General features: G+C 43.6%; 2 protein-coding genes across 2 annotated transcripts; both read right to left on the bottom strand.

The window, feature by feature from the left end:
* Window positions 1-294: 294 nt before the first annotated feature.
* On the bottom strand, window positions 295-2,390 carry LOC110987674 (histone H2A-like). The gene has a single exon (XM_022250617.2). It carries the CDS (start codon window positions 2,142-2,144, stop codon window positions 1,728-1,730), a length of 417 nt encoding a protein of 138 aa, XP_022106309.1. The 5' UTR covers window positions 2,145-2,390; the 3' UTR covers window positions 295-1,727.
* Window positions 2,391-7,422: 5,032 nt separating this feature from the next.
* On the bottom strand, window positions 7,423-9,274 carry LOC110987675 (CD209 antigen-like). The gene is made up of 2 exons (XM_022250618.2): window positions 9,104-9,274; window positions 7,423-8,827 (listed from the first exon to the last, which is right to left on the bottom strand). Exon 2 carries the CDS (start codon window positions 8,824-8,826, stop codon window positions 8,104-8,106), a length of 723 nt encoding a protein of 240 aa, XP_022106310.2. The 5' UTR covers window position 8,827; window positions 9,104-9,274; the 3' UTR covers window positions 7,423-8,103.
* Window positions 9,275-19,135: the final 9,861 nt, after the last annotated feature.

Genomic DNA, 19,135 nt, shown 5'->3' with positions numbered 1-19,135 from the left:
CATTCGACGAATAACGATCAATGTTGCTCCTGTTGCAACGTTGGCGGCTTGGGGTTGCGGAAGGTGCGTGGTGGTTTACACCCTGCTTCGCATCCTAGGATGAAAACTACTCTTGAATTCGAGTAAAGCTTTTAAAGGCCATTAAGCTAACCCATTGCAGTGTTACTTTTCTGTCCTATGATTCCATCACTCCGACTTTGGAGAATCCCGAGTTTAAGCATGGAGCAAGGTAAATTAAGCCACTGTCAATTGTGTCTTTCGATGTTCATTTAAAAAACAAGTTCTAAAACTCAACTTCGCTTCTAAGAAAGTTCATAAAACGTTGCATGAGGAAATGCCAAAGTTTTGCCCACCCCAAAAGCGTCATGGTCCTCTTTCCCACAATAAATTGAAAGCCAGTTCTATTTGGACAAACCACAGACAAGCTGTCGAGTTTGACTTCAGGCTGTATAGTTTACTCGAGTTTTTTCCTTCAAGGGCAATCCAACAATGAAATGACATACTTCAGGTTTACTTGATAAGTGGCACTACATGTATATGTAGATCGTCATCGACTATGGAAGTACTTTTACATTCAAAGCCCTAAAACTTTAGACCTCAAGGGTAGATCTGGGGTAAACTCGCCCCACGCCCCGCCCCCAAAAGGCAAAAACATTTTTTTTCTCTCCTCAAAAACAAGCCCCACCCCAATGGTCCTGGGTCTGGCCTTGAAATCGGTTACATTATTTCACGTTTTGAACAAAACTTCGATTTTAGCAAAGACGAAAACGTTCAATCATCTCAGCCTTGAGGTAAAGACTTGAAAAACTTCGACGAATTCAGAATGAAGCAGGCACACAGAAAAATTGCGATAATATATGAAATTCCGAATTAAATAGCCTCGAAGAAATTTTCTGGAGTGTGCAAAAGTTGCTGTCATCTGCATTCCCCCGCGACTCTCCTTGAAAAGGATGAATGGTCTCAGTCTCTTGGTCTGTTGGTTGTGGGATCGAATGCAAACACACATACATCGCTTGTCAACGAGGAAGGTCTGCCTGATGTTTACTGAAAGTTAATACGCAATGAGCGTGTGCTAGACGTTGGAAATTGGAGTTTTCTTTTGCAATTGCTTTAATAATGGCTTTAATTATGTTTTCTCTTAAAGGAACTGTCCCTCATAAGGAACTATCAGAGTGAAGATGTATAGCGATAGGCGAGAATCAAAGTTAACATGCCTTATCAAATTGTTTCTTTTTTGAAATGCCTCAGAGTGTCTCCTTTGGCTCGTGTCTTAGGTTTCCGGTGTTGGTTTTAACTTCTGTACTTTTGTAACAATCATAATAACGTCGAGTAGATGTTACACACATAATTACGATCAAGCCGGCATGCTATCATAACTTAAGCTTTACACAAAAGCAGGTTATTGTCATGCAAACGGTACAGATCCCTTAAAGTTTCAGTCACCTTTTTTGACTCTTTAAATTCTCCTGCAGTGATCGGAACACCAGTATGTACAAATTAAGTCAGGATTTCAGTCTGTTCAAGAGTTCTGCTGGAATAGGGAAGTCCTAGGATTTTCACAGATAACTCCTGACGTTTTATAGTTCAACTGCCGGTAGTAAACTTTCCAGTAGTTCTTGTACACCTCGGAGAACCACATGCACTCCCTCTGCAGGTAATTCACGATCAGTAAGAACGGCCCGTTAGAGATTCCCGAGTTCGGGGAGTGAACGCCTCCCCGTCGGTGGTCAGTACTCCTGGCTCTGCGCGGCCAGCGCCTTGGCCGCCTTGTTGGTCTTGCTGGACGGTAGGAGCACGGACTGGATGTTGGGCAGCACCCCGCCCTGGGCGATGGTCACTCCGGACATCATCTTGTTGAGCTCCTCGTCGTTGCGGATGGCCAGTTGCAAGTGGCGGGGGTTGATTCTCGTCTTCTTGTTGTCCCGGGCCGCGTTGCCGGCTAGCTCCAGGATCTCCGCCACCAGGTACTCCAGGACAGCCGCCATGTAGACCGGCGCGCCGGCCCCGATGCGCTCGCTGTAGCGGCCCTTGCGCATGAACCGGTGGACCCGGCCCACGGGGAACTGCAGCCCTGCCCGGTTGGAGCGGCTCCGTGCCTTCCCTCCCATGCCTTTGCCCTTGCCGCCTTTGCCTCTTCCGGTCATGCTGGTCTTGGCTGCTCAAACTTTTCAGAACCGGGGAAGTACTTCAAGTACCTTCAAACTTGGGCAAGACGTCCTAACGTGTTGAGTTCCTGCCTACGACTACAAATTTTTGCAAACTGGGCAAGACGTCTCAATGTATTGAGTTCCTGCCTATGACTGCAAATTCCTGCTAACTGCATTGAATGCTCAAACCACGAGGTGACTGAAATGCGCGGTTGCTCGGTTTAAATACCAAAGCGACTTAGCGCGGGAAGAATTCACAGGTGCTCCTTTGACAATAACATTCAGTCTGGCAATCGCTGTTATTGTGACAGAAGGGAAGGCTCACGGTTATTCGACGGGGCAAGAACCAGATATGTGGAAGCAATTCTATAACGTCTCATCTGATTGGCTGAACAACGACACCGACTTTTGTGAAGCGCAACTTATTTAGTTATGCAACGCAAGGCTGTAGGTACACTTCAAGTTTCATTTTTCGGCTGCTCCGAAACGTTGGTTGCAATAAATCGGGAGTAAGAAATTATCAGCGTTTATCAATCATTATCGATATTAGAATTGGTTTACCGGCACATTTATACACTTTTTTCTTCATTCAAATTCACAAAACGGTTAACTTAAAATTCGTCCGGAGAAGACTGGAACGAACACGCGCTACAAGGAATTTAGTCATCGGTCATTCCAAATGGTCAAGGGTTCAAATATATATATATTGTTTGCTCTTGTTTTTTAATTTAATTTCTTCATATTTCAATGGAATTCGCTTCATCCGATGACCATGTGCATAATGAAAGACTGACTTAGTCTTTGTTCAATCGCTTTCACGACAGTTTCGGTCGGATTCAATTTGATGGTGTACACACGGGTGCAATGCAAAACAAGAAACTGAAAGTTGAACAACCAGTCCAAAGGTCAAGAAGAACTGAATTGACCGTGTGTTAAAGGTGTGAAAATATGAATAGAATATGAATATAAAGGTGTCGATTCATTTGGTATAAGAAAAAAATGGGACATGGTCCCGCTGTTTAAAAAAAAGGAGGTGAATAAAGCAAATATGGGATGCCGACAACATGCAGGGAAAAATTATCCATCAGCGTATAGCCATTTCGTGATGGAATTTACCAGCCGCTCGAAGTTGTTTGCATTAAAACTTTGTTAGTGTCATGGTGTATGTTTTTCTGTTGATTTTTTTTTTCATGCAGTAATAGAGTTGCAACGATTATTCGGCAACATCGAAGCAGACTAACGCTTTAGAAAATTCCGAACCTTGGAGCCACATTATGGCGGTAAATTATATATACAACTTTGCGGGGAAACTTAATTTTTTATTACATACACTCGAAAGGCCACGTAAGTGAGAAAGTGCTGAAAAAGATAAAGCGCCGAATACGAATTCTTTATTGACTTCAAGTGTTCAAATTATTGATGCTGCTGTCAATTCGACAGAGTGGTTTTTCTTGAGACGCTTAAAAGTACGCTTTCAAGTTCATCACTAGCGATAACCAAGCTAGCGATTAGAAAAATATAACAAACTAACAAATGCGTAACTAACCAACCGACCCACCTTATGAGTTTTGCCGGGATTTTTTTGCGGGGGGGGGGGGGCGGGGTGCAAAGCACTTTTCCGGGGGGGGGTTCCAAGGGGCCAAAGCACTCACCAGCAACGAAATGATAAGCCTTCAACAATGCAAGGACGTCAATATCGAGGTTTTTCAAGCAAGTTGATGATTTTCTTCCCCGTCCATCTGGTTTTTCGTTTCTTTTGTATTTTTCTGTTTAAAATTCTTTGTCCGTGGGGAGCAAGCATCACCCTGCCCCCCGGCACCCATAGACCGACTGACGAATTACTTTGGAAATAGCTGGCACACATTGCGCTTTTCCGGAAAATATTCAAAGGATGTGCAGTTGCAAGCGACTGAAATTGATGGTTCCAACTTTCGACCCCCACCAAAAAAAACCACACAACTGTAAAAAAACCACTACTTTTATGTAAATTCCACTTCAAATGTGAAGTCAAACTGTCAGAAAGAGGGTTGAGATGCAGCTATGTACCTACATGAAATAAATAATGATTAATACGCAACGTGATATAATGAACAGCACCCTTGGTGTTTTAGGCTTTTTGAAAATTTGAACAGTTAACATAATCCAGTTATCCCCATAGAAAGTCTCTGGCGACGCCGCTCCTTGAGCCATGAATCAATGCGGTTGCATCGCTACCAACAAAAATGAACACTCCCGATCAATATGGCCTGTTTAAACCGATGAGGGGGTGCTTCTGCTCAGGGCGGATTCTCCATTCTCCAGAGAATGAAGCCTTGATTGGTTACAGTCTGACCCCGATTGTCGGACTGGCATGCCCCATTTAAATATAGGTGACACCGTGAGTGGAAACCTGACAAAGTGTTCAGTGGGTCCCGTAGGTCATCCAGTACGGCCACCGATGAAGCTTAATTGTGTTAAACTGACTTTTTCTTCAGACACTTGAACTAACGACCCTTGCGGGCACCGAGCAGCAATTTTTCAGGAAGGGGGGGGGGATATATGGAAAAGTTGAAGGCTTGTAATTGTTTTTGTAATAAGAGATATGGCAGTGGTCACCCGGGGTGGGGGCTTTGGGGCTTAAGCCCCACCCCCAAGAGGTTTTCCTTTTTTTATCTTTTGAATATGAAGACCGGATATACACTTCCTTATTAAAAGACTATCTCTGATATATAGCCTCACATTCATGTCCCCTAGCTGTGGCGCAACCAAAGGAGGGGCGTTTGAGCATCATGAGCAATGTTTAGGGTAAATTCTGGTCCGAGCCCCCCTGAAACCTAGTTGCAACGCTGCCGTCATTGTAGGGGCCTTACTGGTCAGATTAAGGCGCGAGATGAAATGAAAAAAATTTTAAAAGAATACACATTAAAAAAACCTACGCACTTCTGAATTTTGTTAAGGCTTGCTGGTTGTCGAAAATGTTCACTTCACGCGGTGGGTTAACCTAGTTCCATATGTAGCCCGAGCTGTTGCTGACGTCACGAAACAGAGTAAGTGGGGGTTTGAGCCCGAAGGCGAACATTCCGAGTTACCAACAAATAAGTCATACTTTATCCATATAATTGACATATCGCTTTACGGGAAAAACTACACCTTTATAAAATAATGAATTCAAGTTTTGAGATCTCTAAGAATTAAGAATGTGAGCTGTAAAGTTTCGGGTAAAATTTACAATTGCATTTTATTTTATTTATTCTATAAGCTTTGCATGTCTCCGTCCCACTGATGGAGGGTTCGAGAAGCATTCACAGTTATTTCTGTTTACATACCTTCATCGATGCAATCAAAGCAAACATAATTTTGTATTCTGTGTCTGGAGGGGGGGCTGGCTGTTGGTCGCTTGATTGACACAGAGCCAAATTCACGATCGAGTTTCCTTAAACTCTTGGCAAATACACATCTTCACAGATCGCACGAACCCGCAAAGCACACAGGTGTTTATCTAGGCTACGCCCTCTAGTCGGATTATCTGATACTGCATTTCGACAGTGATCTTTTTTTTTTTTTGCGCTTGCAGTGAAACCGTGAGGATTTGCTGCAAGAATAAGAAACCCGCCCATCGGCGAAAGTATGCGAATTTTCTCTGAATTTGGTAATGTAAGTGGAATTCTCTTAACGAAATCGTGTAATTCCGAAGAGTCATTCTGAGTTTTCTGTTTGGTGTTACCGTTTGACCTGTATTTTAACATCATGTGGAATTTGGAGGAGTTCGAAAACATGACATCGCCGTCGGAATTTGATGACAAATATGCTGTGTCAGACGGTGTACGCATCCAGCAGGCAACGGTCATCGCCTGCTCGTGAGTGGCGGGAGCGGTCTGCATCTTCTTGGTCATCTCGTCCATTACAATGACCCCGGACCTCCGTGCACCACACAACGCCTAAGTGCTGAACCTCGGCGTGTCACGTCTGACTTTCTCCTGTCCACGGTCACCTTCCCCCTCTACTTCGTAAGCGAGGTGTAGGACCGCTGACCGTTCGGGCCCGATCGCTCTGCTTCAAGATTTCGCTGGCCCTCATGGGCGTGTTCATCTACACCCGGACCGTGGTCGCCTCCAACCGCTACCTCATCTCCAGGCCCCTGCGCCGTCTACGAGGGGTTCTGCGGCCTCAGGCAGGTCATCACCAGGGTTGTCTTCGTCGCCCACGTGGTGGAGGCAAACTACAGCCCAGCTTTATATCACCCGTGCACCCTGGACCCCCCGTGACCTTGACACGCTGATCTTCATTGCCGTGTTGATCGTCCTGGTGATTTTTCACGTCTCTGGTTGTGATCCTCCTTCAGTACTGTCTCGTGTTCCCCACCAGCAGGGCTAGAGGAGAGTGCATACCGTGACGGGGTCCAGCGCCGCCGTCTCCAGCTCCCCAGACACACTGACGGTGGTCGCCCCCAGGGAGCGCTAAACACTTCCGCGTAGCAACCGGTCGTGGACATCCACTACGTCTCCACCGCCCGAGGAACTCGTGCACGGACGAGATCAAACCCATTAATTTAATTAAGATGTCTGTGTTCATCACGCTGCTGTCAGTCATGTGCTTGCTGCCCCAGTTTATCACGTACGTTCTCGGGCCAACCCACCCGGTTCTGTTCCGGGTAGGCAGGTTTGAGTGTTTCCAACTCACCGTGAGTGTGAGGGCCGCTGGGAACCCGTTCATTTACGCTTGGATCAACACAAACGTGAAAAGCTGGCTTAAGGATCGTTAAATGCCAAAAATGTAGAGGACTGACCTGATCCTTTTTCAGCCTAAAACCATCCGAGGATTTGCCAAAAGTGTACGAGATGTCTTATTTCTTACATTTTACTTTTAAAAATTTTGTTGTGGCTTTTCGCATATAGACCTATTAGGAATATTTTACGATAAAAAGTAGTTAGCAAGGTCGTCGTTAAAACCCCGTTTGGTTTGGTTTGGATTTTGCGAAATTGGCCAAGCTGTCAAGTTTCGATACATTTTTGCCCCACTCATTCTACACCTTTTTTTTTCAAGACCGGAGACTGCAAAACTCATGATCACGGGTTTTCCATAAATTTGTAACTGTTAGTTTGCTAGACTAGCAGTTATTTTGCAAAATCAATTGTCACGTGTTGCTGTTTTCTTAATTCGTCATATGTACGTTGCCTGCGGCAAATTCGGAAACTTCATATTTCACCCATATATCAGGTGATATGATGGCAACTGAAGTGGAAATAAATTTCATCTTGTCGATTTCAGGAATATTACAGAATGTCGATCTATAGACTGATTGATTACAATTTCCGAATGTTTATTATGTTCTCCCTGGACTGCCAAATTTGACGTTAGTCTGAGGTCAAATCAACTTGAAGCTACGAACTGACACAACCTTTGCATGTACACACAGTGGACATGCGTCCTGTGATCCACTTTAATGCAGTATTTTTTGCTCACGTCATATTGCACAGAACCCAAAACTATCTCATCCTTCAGCTCTCCTTTTGCCAGTCAACATAATGGCCATACATATTAGAAGTACGGACAGGATAAAAGCTACTTAAATTCGATAAAATTGTAAAAAGTAAAGGTTATAGTTAAAGTTTTAGTTCTGTAAATAGCCACAGTTTTGTAGAAGAGAAAATGAGTCCGTTTAGGAGTAAGGATATACATGTATATTTCCACGTCGACAGAATACGGGCGATTCACAAGAGTGCGCCACCACGAGGCTGCAATGCCTTGGCCAATCATAACGCGCGAAATTTGTCGACCCTTTCCACACGCGCATTGGGTCGACAAATTTCGCGCATTGTGGTTGGCCAACGCGTTGTAAACTCTTGGTGGGGCACTCATGGTGAGACGGCCGTATCGGACACTGTATACGTGAAGGTAGCCAACTTCTTGACCTCAAATATTTTCTGGACTATTTACAGCTAACCTTCATCATCACAGATCACTTAGTGCTCAGTGTCTAGATCATCGGTTCATAGTACGTGCAACTCTCCTGATAAGGCTGGAGTGCCAACGTGTTGACTTGCGAGACTGTGGCGGCATTCAACACGCAAGTGGCGTTCCCCAGCAGGTTGAAGGAGCGGCAGTTGGGATCGACAAGGCAGGCAACACAGCATTGTACCGGGTGTCTCCCCTCCATCTGGGTCAAGGTGTGGTCCGGCGGCAGGAGGTGGCATCCGCCGCCTGCTGTGCTCAGGGTGTGGCACAAGGTGAAGGGACGGCATCGTTCCGCCGCGGCGGCCCGGCGCTCGCACATGGTGAACTTGGCGTGACCGCAGCCCGAGCCTCTCCACCGACCAGTTGACCGGGACATCACCCCACACCCTTCCTGCAATGCCAGTTTCCCTTTGGTGTACACGTGGCAGTAGCTCAGCTTCTCCCCATTTTCTGCGGTGTCGGGACAAGCAGCGGTGCCGTTCTCTGGGTCTTTCCTGATTTCAAACCCGAGCCAGAGCTGCGGGTTAGTAGTCACATTCATGAACAGATAGTGAATGAACTGGTTTTCTTCGGCTGAGTTCGGCACGACCAAGTAACCGTCGAGCTGCCGGCACATGGTTTCGGCAACCGATTTCTTGTGCTGAGACGTCGAGTCAAACAGATAACAGGACTGGTCGCGTTGAGTCCATCCAGGCGGACACTCCAGCCCAAGACAATGACCGATTCTTCCTCCTAAGGCCAGCATACTCCAAAAAAGGAGGAAAATTCGTCCTTTGGAAACCATCTCCATGCCTTGATGTGACTTGACTGAACAACCAGCCAGTAGTGCAGCCCTTTTAAATTAACCAGCCCATTACGTCCAATTCTTATGGGCTCTCGACCAATCAGAACGCACACAGTTTTCTCGCGTCCAGCATTAAAATTGGCAACAATCATTATCTTCAAGTAAAAAGAATTTGCCTGTTTTTATCCAATTTTTACATTACATGTTCTAACGCAGGCACGGAGTGAATTCTACTTACAACTAACATGCTTCATGAATTCTCCATTCATCATAAAACTTGTCATTGCTTTTGCTCTCTTTTCTGACAATCCATCAACAAGATGACGCTTTATTTTGCGGTTAAAGCTCGCGAAATCAGCCACCCCCTGTTGCTATGCAGCCCTTCCCTATTTCTCTGACCACCTGTTGCTACGCTGTTGCTACGCACAGATCGTGCGCGCGCAACAGCATAGCAGCAAATTGTGCGCGCGCACTTTGGTAATAAGCGCCATAATCATACGTGCGACTGCCTGTACCTTTCTATATGTCCTTGCGCACACAGCCCTCCTTGTTATACGGACCGAATGGCCACTGAAAAATTTATAACCACTAGCAACAAAGAAATGATCAAATGGTAGGGTTTGGTGATATGTAAAATACCTTGAAGGGCTGGTTGCCATAGGAAATCCATGTACCAATCAACATTGAGTGTGCACGCAAGCGCCCAAGATGGAGAAGGCTGCTTGAAATATGGAGTTCACGACGTTTGGGTTGGACATACACCGAAGAATTCATGTTGACGGACCGGTACCGGTCACAGAAAGTGGTAGGTATTAACGAATCTCAAAAGGGGAATGGACTGAGCGTATAACCCTCCTCCGTTCAGCCATTGACAAATTTCACAATACTGTAATAATTTCAGCCGGGCAAAGAACAAAATAAAAACAAAATGGAATGAACTGTCAAGGTTTTCCTCATACCCCGACCCCATAAACAAGGTGGTATATCCTGTACGCGACTCCGCTCTTGACTTCCGTGACAATTCCTCAGCAAATCAATATTGATTTGTATTCCTGCGACGGAAAGTGTAGGCCTAAGGTCGGAAAAACCACACCTTGGCAGGTGGTATCCTGCGGGTGCATAGTGTATCGACAAGTACGTGAAAAACTCTGAGCTCCTCGCTTATATCACTCCCAAACGACCTATCAACCAGACCCAACCCAGCCAAACCCAACCCAACCCAAACCCAGCCCAAATCCAGCCCAACCCAACCCAAATACAGCCCAATCCAGCCCACCAATCACCACCCCAATGCCTCCATTTGTATTGCCAGATTCCTTCTGATACAGTCATGTATGCTCACACGTCTGCTCGAGTCAAACGGCCACTGGTTTATTCCAGAACAAAACAAGGGATATCTTATCGAAATATCGCACCCTGTAGCTTGAATGGCACAATATAATTCGTACAGATTTTGTGCGATGCACGCAATTCAGCAGCCAATTTGGTTCCGTGTTTGTGTAGAGACTTTGCGTGGCAGCCATCTTGCAGGACAGTTCTAAATTTGTTCCACATACAACACTGACCTGCAAGATGGCAGCCATGCAAACACTCTATAGTCGAAAGTTGACATCCATTACATGTATTGCAACTTCGTTCGGTTTCTTCGTGTTATTTTCAGTGAATGGGTTTTATGTCCAAGGCTTTTTGATGCTGTAGAAACAAGTCTATAAACAACGTGCAATGATGTAGCCAGTTCAGGTTTATGTATTTTTGCGTTCGACGGTGCAAAATAACACTAAGGGTCGTCGTATTATTGTAAAAAAATTCAATTACCACGCTGTCCCATTCCATCGATGTACTGAGTCCTACCCGGTAGGCCAGAAAACGTACACAGCGAGGGATTAAGTTTGAAAAATGAACACAGCGGTTTCTTTTGGGCCTGTTTATTTTAGAGCTGGCAAATCGCAAGATAGGTCGATCAACAGCTGTATTTTAAAAACTTAGTGATTTTCATAGATATTGCACTAAAATAGTGCGGTTTAGCCAGTCAGTGGTCTCCTTTGTAATAACGTTACGGATTGGCAGGCACGATTGAGCACGTACGTTGTCTCCAGAAAGTTTACAGACGTCTTCCGAAAGTATATAGTGGGGACAGGGACCAGTTCAAGCGCTTCCTCATGGTCTTCCCGCGGGGTGCCATAGTCATCTTGGAGAGTCAGTCAAAACCATTTACACACGTATACATGTACTTTAACGGAATTCTTCGCTGTCAAAAAATAGCATACATTGTTTCCGTAGTTCTTTTTACATCAGAGCCAACAAACAACTACGTATTCTGGCCAACCAGCGTACTCGTCAGGTATGACATCATGGCCGTTTTCCAATACTCGACTTCGTCTCCGTCCCAGGCTTCAAATGTTTCTTTTTCCTATTTGACTTTGATGTTGTAAGCGCAATAGCAAGTGTGATAGTGCCACAAAACATCAAGTAAGGTGCAAAACAGCCAAACATTACAGTACTTCAATTTTGATTTTTGAGTACTTCAATTGAACACTTCAGGCCCCAAATCGGGGATCGGTTTCGGAGACGAATCTGAGACGGAGACGAAGTTGAGTATTGGAAAACGGCCATGGCCAGGCTCATCTACGTCATAGTTGTGTAAGGGGTCGTCCAAAGTTTTCAACATTTTCACAGTAGAACACAGAGTACTACTTTTAAAACCCCTTCCCCAAAAATAGTACTTACCAATATTTTTCGAGATCTTGAAATACTGACGATGTCCCGTGGGCACAACATTGCTGGAAAGTACCACAACCACATTCATGTTTATAATCATCAATTGCAGAGTGAAAATTTTTCAAATCTAAAGATGTTTAATAAGCAAATGTGTCAGTCTTTATACTTGAATAGTTTCACTTAAAAGAAAAGTTTGTGTGGAAATGGGGTTCTTAAAAATTGACCAGTTTTATTGAAATGGTTGAAGACTAATGTAAAGTTGATCCGATTCGTAAGTGTGACGTCACCAGTTTAAACCACGCCCACTGCGCACATGCACTGCACATAGGGTTACATGCAGTGATGGCCGTTTGCATGGAACCGGAAGTTAACGCGCAACTTCAGCGATTGTCCAATGAGAGCCTGCAAATCGTGGCGCGTCCGCTTTGTGCCAGATTTGGCAATAAATAAATCACATCAAACCTGAATAAAATTATGTTGTTTAACGTTGATACTGCGAGTGGGAACGATGTGTCACGATGTCAAAGGTTATATAGTAGGCCGTTTTCCAACACCCTACTTTGTCTCCGTTTGAGGCTTCGTCACTGGAAGCCCCGATTGTAGGCCTGAAGTGTTAAAATAAAATCTAAGTAATGTAATGTTTGAATCTTTTGAATCTTATTCGCTATTTTGTGGCACTTTCAAACTTATGAATGCGCTTACAATTCCAAGTCATATTGGAAAAATAGTTGAAACCTCAATAGTCGAGTATTTGAAAACGGCCTTTACGGCTGGCGTCGCGCTGACTGTAATGAGCGGAGAGACGTGATCGCGCTGGTTGGCTGGGCTCGTTTACATACACTTCATGTACATGTACATGTGCATGCATTGTACATGTACATGTACGTTGAACTTCATGGTTGAACAACCGTAACGCGGCGGCCCGGGCAGCACTACGGTGGCGCGAATGGTCGTGGGCACGATGCATGCGAACCTTCCGGACTTTACTCTCCATCGGGGCCAGCTTTTAGCGCGCAGCCGGTGATTACGCAAATGCTTCCTTCTTCTTGAATTTTCATATTATACATTTGAATGAGAAGACTTCTTAAACATCAACATTTTAAAAAGGCATAAAGCCCAGGATCCTCTCCCCTTCGTATGCTTTGCACGACCGTGAAAATGTTGACAACTTTTGATGGCCCCCAAACTGCGTAAAAACACGCTTTGTGGCATCGCGCGATGGTGTAAATGGGCCCAATAAGGGGGAAACTGCTTGGTACGCCAATTAACGGTTTGGCTAATTGCATCCGGCTCGGCAAGCCTTTAATTTCGACAGGGTATGCCGAGCTATTGATGTTCTGAATGGGGGTGTTTATTACATTCGGCGTTTGGTGCAACTTCCGCGATATAAACTATTTAGCGCAGCGATTGCCAAACTCATTTATTCAAGCTCGGCAAGGCAATAGCATGGTGTAAGCTCGTGCCTGAGTTTTGTAATGTGAGTTTTCTTGGGGGTAGATTGTTTTATATAAACGGGGAGCAAATTAGAAAAGGCCCCATCCCTAGCCTTCCTTTGGAGACGACAAGAGTAAAATTATCACCAGAAAGAATGCAATATCGAATGGGTCTACGTACTCGGCAGAGAAGAGACTGATATTATGCATGGTGCAGAGCTCTAGAGTGGTTTAAAAGTGGGGACTCATTGTGGGCTTCAAATAAGTTTATTGGCTGATGCTAGTGAAGTTCTTTAAGCAGAGGGAATGTATGTGTACGTGTATATTTCTGGAATACGGGCGATTCACAAAGTGCGCCAACAAGAGTCTGCAACGCATTGGCCAATCACAATGCGCGAAATCTGTCGACCCAATGCGCGTTTGGAAAGGGTCGACAAATTTCGCGCGTTGTGATTGGCCAACGCGTTGCAGACTCTTGGGGTGCACAACTGTGAAGCGCCCGTATTAGCCTGGCGAATCTGCGGAGAAAGTGAAGGAGAGATATCGCATCTTTAAAGAAACGCCGTTGAGTAGGGGCAGCCGCGCGCAGTAGGCTAACCTTGATAAGAGTACGTAAGATATGCGACATATGGCAAAGGGACCCCCCCCGTTTGTGTTATCTTTGGTATTGTATATACCGCCTTACATATAAAACATCTCAAAGCGGTTTACATAATTACAACAAGCTAAATAAAAATCAAGTACTTATAAAAAAAAATTAAAACTACAATTCCACCCACTTTACTATTAAACATTGCATATAAATATTAATATTAATCACATTTAATTACAAACCAGCACATTCCACCTACAAAATTAATAAGAAACCAATAAAAACCAAAAGCTTGCACAGAAAAACACTCCAATCGATGCATCAAGCATTGTAATACTGATCAAATACATAAGTTTTGAGTCAAACGTAAATAGTTGCCCGCCTCATGGCGCGCCTATGCAGGGAGTACCAAAAAACCCCACCATGCCCTCTTTTGTTCCGCTTGGAGTAGATACACCGGCAGTTTGTTCAACGTTTTTCCCCTTCGCCACGTTTCGTGCTGCATATACGTGCTGCATTGTGCCATGCTTGACAGTCAAGAATATCTTCCTAGCCGACTACAAGGGTACGTTTTAACAAGCTACTCTGTTGACACGAGTAAACGCACCCGATGTTTGCTGATTGTGCCAGTTTAAAAAGGACGACCAGAGGTGAGTGATTCGATCCACCACGCCCAAGCCGTGATCGGAAACAGCACTCAACGATTGGCATTTCCGTTGAGACTTTAATGACAGAAAGCAATGTGAATTATGCAGAGCGACCATCACTGACCAACAGCCACAATATGGTGTTTGCCTCGTAAAATGAATAATTTAGATGATTATTGGATGAAATGACGTCAAGGCATTTCCTCGGCGGTACTTAAATACCACTATTATAGTGAAAACAAAATTTTGCCGTTCAACTTGAAAAAAGGGCGAGCATGCTGGTGTTCGGTTTTTGGTTGGTTGCAGTACGCTTGTACATGGTGCCTTGTGGGGTGCCGGAACAATTGAAGGTACTCCACAAGGCCAGTTTTGATCCTTGTGGGGTCTAAAGTGGTACCCCACAAGAATTTCAGGAGATAGATACTTAAAATTTGCTCAAAAAGGAGGAATTTTCAAGTACCATTCATCATCGCAAATTGAAGTGTTTTACATAAGGGACATACGGTCGAAATTTCAACCCAGGAAACTGAATTTGGTTGAAATGGCAGTGATTTGAAATTTTGCCCGTGTTGTGTGGGAGTTTTGTACACGAGAACAAAGGAAATACCCCACAAGTATACATATGTAAGGGTGGGTGGGTATACAGTGGGCTACCTGTGCCGTAACATTGGGTTACCATACCAAGATGATTTTACTTTCCGATACTAGAAACACCTAACACAGTGGAAGACATTTTTTTTTTATATTGGCCATTAGAATACTGCACGCTTGGTGAACCCCGCTCTTTCGACAGCTCAATCTATCCTTTGAATTTTTTTCCCATTTCAAACTAACGAGGAAGACGTCTTAAACTTATGATTCTTAAATTTGTAATTATGACACGTCAGTACAAAAGCCATCGAAGATATGCATTTTCAAAAGGTGAGGTATGAATCCCGTTTTATGGGATATTTTTTCCAACTTTGTACGAGAAAAGTTCATTTGCCGGGGATATATATTCTCCAGTTCGTTCTTATGAGATTTTATTCAGAAACATTGTTTTCATTGTTGGAAAAAAATAGCTTTTGGAGATTAACATTTCCAAGTTGATTTATAAGCCCTTTTTACATTTTTTTGTAGTTTGTTCTCATAGAGGGTTTGTATGGCTGTCATCTTGCAGGCCAGTTCTTTTGTTCTATGGGGTATGCACAAGGGAGGTTTCCTAATGCAACAAAAGAACTGCCCAGCAAGATGGCTACCACGCAAAGCCTATGTAGAATGATACAAAATCAAATTACACGCATAACGTCTGATGGTTGCTTCGCATAACTGTAATGTAAACGAAACCCCAAAAACAAAACCAAACAAAAAGCAACACCGTATTCACGGAGAAACAAATTTCAGTCAGATTCCCCAAGTAGCGTAGGCCCTATTCATTTGAAAAAACGTTAAATTTACAGAACGAGACTATATTTTACTATTTCATTACTACCAACCAAAATCACCTGGTACAATCTCATTAAGGGTTTAAAATGTATACAATACGTTCAGGAATGCGACTGAAATTTGGTCTCCCGCGAATTTGGTCTATTAAAACCTCACTGAAATCTTTGGAGACATTGTGATATCTCGGCCGCGTGTTACCGGTTATACGCGCAATAGGGGCGAGAAAATGTGGCAGGATTTGAAAAAAAAATTAAAAACTGAAATTATAAGCCTGCCCAAGTTTCATCGAGTTAAGTAAGTTTTGTGCGTTCAAATCAGACGAACTGTTCTGTGTTGCACAAAATCTGTTCTTGGCAAAATGGTTGCATTATAATGATATGATAATTAAACTTGAACGTGAAACGTGAAGGTCAACTTTACTCGCCATAATTTGACAGGTTACTAATCAACATAATATGGTGCTGGACTTTGGCCCACTGTATTTGCGCCAGTCACGGCCGCCCGCCGTGGTGATTAATTCCACGGTTGCTCTGCATGCTTCTCTTGATGAGACAATAATTGATAGCGAATTGAATTTCGATAATTGGTGTCAATCTGTAGTTTTACCATGTAGGCCTAACCGCTTAGAGTTGTTACGATGGATCCAGACGTCTTCTATTCGTTGTCTTTATCGAATCTCTAGACGAGTGGTGGCGCTACACCGGGAAGGAGACTGGTGCGGATACGCCTCCTCCTTTTCCTGCTGCCACTCCTCCGGAACTATTTTCACCGTCTAGGAATGTTCAGAATACACGCTCCAAATCGTTTGAATCATTTGGTTTTACGAACTGGCCCATGACTTTGTTGACTGATAACTTCAAGAAAAAGTCTAGACGTATGTTTGTGACTAGCCCTTGTATCGAACCAATCAATGACATGGCCTTTATGACGCATACAGTTAACAAGACCAACCAAGAGAGTGTGGTTTAATGACATTGGACGTATCCAAATTTCCAGCGAAAGTCAGTGGGACTTTTCGGCAAACTTTAAATCGGCTTAGACAAATACTGTGCAGAGACATCTGGACAAAGTGCGACATTAGTGTCTTAGTTATTGGAACCAAAATGGTGGATTTAGCATCAGTGCACATGGATAATTAGCACACAGATGCATGCTCAACTACACAAATAATGAATAGCCATTTTGGTTCCAAGGTCTGAAGTTGGTGCTTGACAAGTAAAGGTTGGAACCATAAATAGAATACAGGAAGCTGGGACATGAGTTTTGAGTGGTGGAAACAAACTGGCAAGTGTATGCGCCAGTGCAGACAGTTGGTCCACATTAGCCGCACGCTAAACTGTAAACTTATGAACAGCAATTTTCCCCAGAATCTGACGCTGCCGGTACTCTGTTTGCATACAGCTCTGGACAAGGCGCACGCGTAGCGCCCCCTTGGGTTCAAAGAAAATCTTCACCTATGACGTCCTGTTCTAAATCTATTTTGTGATTTACCCGCAATATTGAAAATAAAGTTATACAAGAAGAAATATTCTCGGTACTGATTTTTCTGTTTTCAATTATCAAATGAAAGTTTTTTTATTTTTATGTTTTTAGATTTCATTTGTCCCTCTCGAATTTAAATTTTGAATTTCCTGGGCCCAGAAGTGTGGTCCATTGAATAAGAGTTACATTCATTTAAAAATGAAGTAAAAATTACATGAACTAAAATATCTCAGGAATATTTTTCAAAATTTCATTTCCTTTGGAATAAATGCTGTGAAAAAAATGTGCAAAAGCCGATACTGGCTATCACTTTTTAGTAAGTTCATTTTGTCGTGGCTGTGCAAAATCCTGAAGGGTATGGGGAACGACATTTGAGAAGTTAATCATTTTCTTCAAAGATTGCCGATTGTTCTGTTGGTCATACACGATTTTTGGGTCGTCGAAATGGGTTGATTTAATTTATGTTATTTAACTGATGAGCCATTCTGGAAATCAACATGGTCACAAGAATTCAAGCACTATGTAATGGGCGTCGCAATTTTTGGCAAGCCGACTCGAGTCCTGACAGGTAAATGACTCAAATCGACTCAAGTCTCAGCGACCAAATGACTCGACTCGAATCTCTCATGGAGACTTCACTTGAGTACAAGCTTATAAGACTCGAGTCTCAAAAACATTGAAAGCAAAATTTTAGTTGGCTAAATACCTGTCACCCCACTTCATTTTTAGAAAGCCTAAATGAAAATAAAATGCCCAAAACATGACTTACGTGTAGTTGTGTTTTATTGTATTTTGTTCAAAAATTTATTACTCAAATTGACTCGACTCAGTGACTCAACTCGACTTCTTGACCTAATGACGCAACTCAACTCGAGTCACAATGTTAAAATGACTCGATTGACTCGAGTCACCCAATTGTAAGTGACTCATTACAACACTGTCACAAAGGGGCGCTTCCTTCGGAAACTAATGTGGGGAAAATGGGGGGATAAAAGGGATGAATCTGAATCACCAACTTGCTTTAAAAGAAAACTCCAAAGTGACCCCTTTCACCGTTAATGGATTATCAATATCAATACGGGCGATTCACTATAGTGCGCCACCAAGAGTTTGCAACGTGTTAGCCAATCATAACGAGCGAAATTAGTCGACCCTTTCCAAACACGCATTGGGTCGTCAAATTTCGCGCATTGTGATTGGCTAATTGGTTGCAAACTCTTGGTGGCGCACTATTGTAAAACGGCCGTATTCGTTGCTGACGAGCTCCTTGCCCCAGAACTCCCACCGGAGAATGTACTTTTCACCTGAGAAAAACTAGTGACGCCCATGCTCCATTTCTAAGCGTGTGGTTTCAATACGGGCGATTCACAATGGTGCGCCTCCAAGAGTTGGAAACACGTTGGTCAATCACAACGGGCGAACTTTGTCGATCGTTTCCAAACGCGTATTGGGTCGACAGATTTCGCGCATTGTGATTGGCCCACGAGTTGCAAACTCTTGGAGGTGCACAATTGTGAAACGCCCGTATTCAGGCCAATCATAAGACTGCCTGTGCTGACCAATTTATGATTTGCATGCTGTCAAACTGTCTGCTATTACAGCATTTTATGGCACTCGGACTGGACAGTTTGTTAAAACTGATGGAAGCCGGATGGGCTCTATTTGTAATGAGGACAGGGTGGGCATTAATTTTCAAAATGACTCTCTTCAGGGGATATCATCGCTTTAACGACAAAAATTAAATGAAGAATGAAAGATGAGGGAATTCGCTTTAATTTGAGTGTGCAATTGAACACGTGAGAAACCTGTATTTTTCCTGATTTTTTTAAAAAGGGGCTTTATGTGGCTGCTTGGAGGTTTTGCAGGGCACTAAATTGTCTACCGCCCTCTTTTGTTTCATTTCGCTCCCAAAATATGGAAAAAACCTTGTCACTGGTAGCCATCAATGACTATGTGCAAATCATCAGTAGTGG

Source organism: Acanthaster planci, linkage group LG11 (genome assembly GCF_054643075.1).
Source record: "Acanthaster planci isolate LZ-2023a linkage group LG11, COTS_SCS, whole genome shotgun sequence".
NCBI classification, from domain to species: domain Eukaryota; kingdom Metazoa; phylum Echinodermata; class Asteroidea; order Valvatida; family Acanthasteridae; genus Acanthaster; species Acanthaster planci.
Note: the sequence above shows the minus strand (reverse complement) of the source record. Positions and strands in the feature narration are given on the sequence as shown.

What these genes read in the sequence shown, in the direction of transcription:
- LOC110987674 (XM_022250617.2), bottom strand. Translation starts at nt 2,144, where the DNA reads ATGACCGGAAGAGGCAAAGGCGGCAAGGGCAAAGGCATGGGAGGGAAG.
- LOC110987675 (XM_022250618.2), bottom strand. Translation starts at nt 8,826, where the DNA reads ATGCTGGCCTTAGGAGGAAGAATCGGTCATTGTCTTGGGCTGGAGTGT.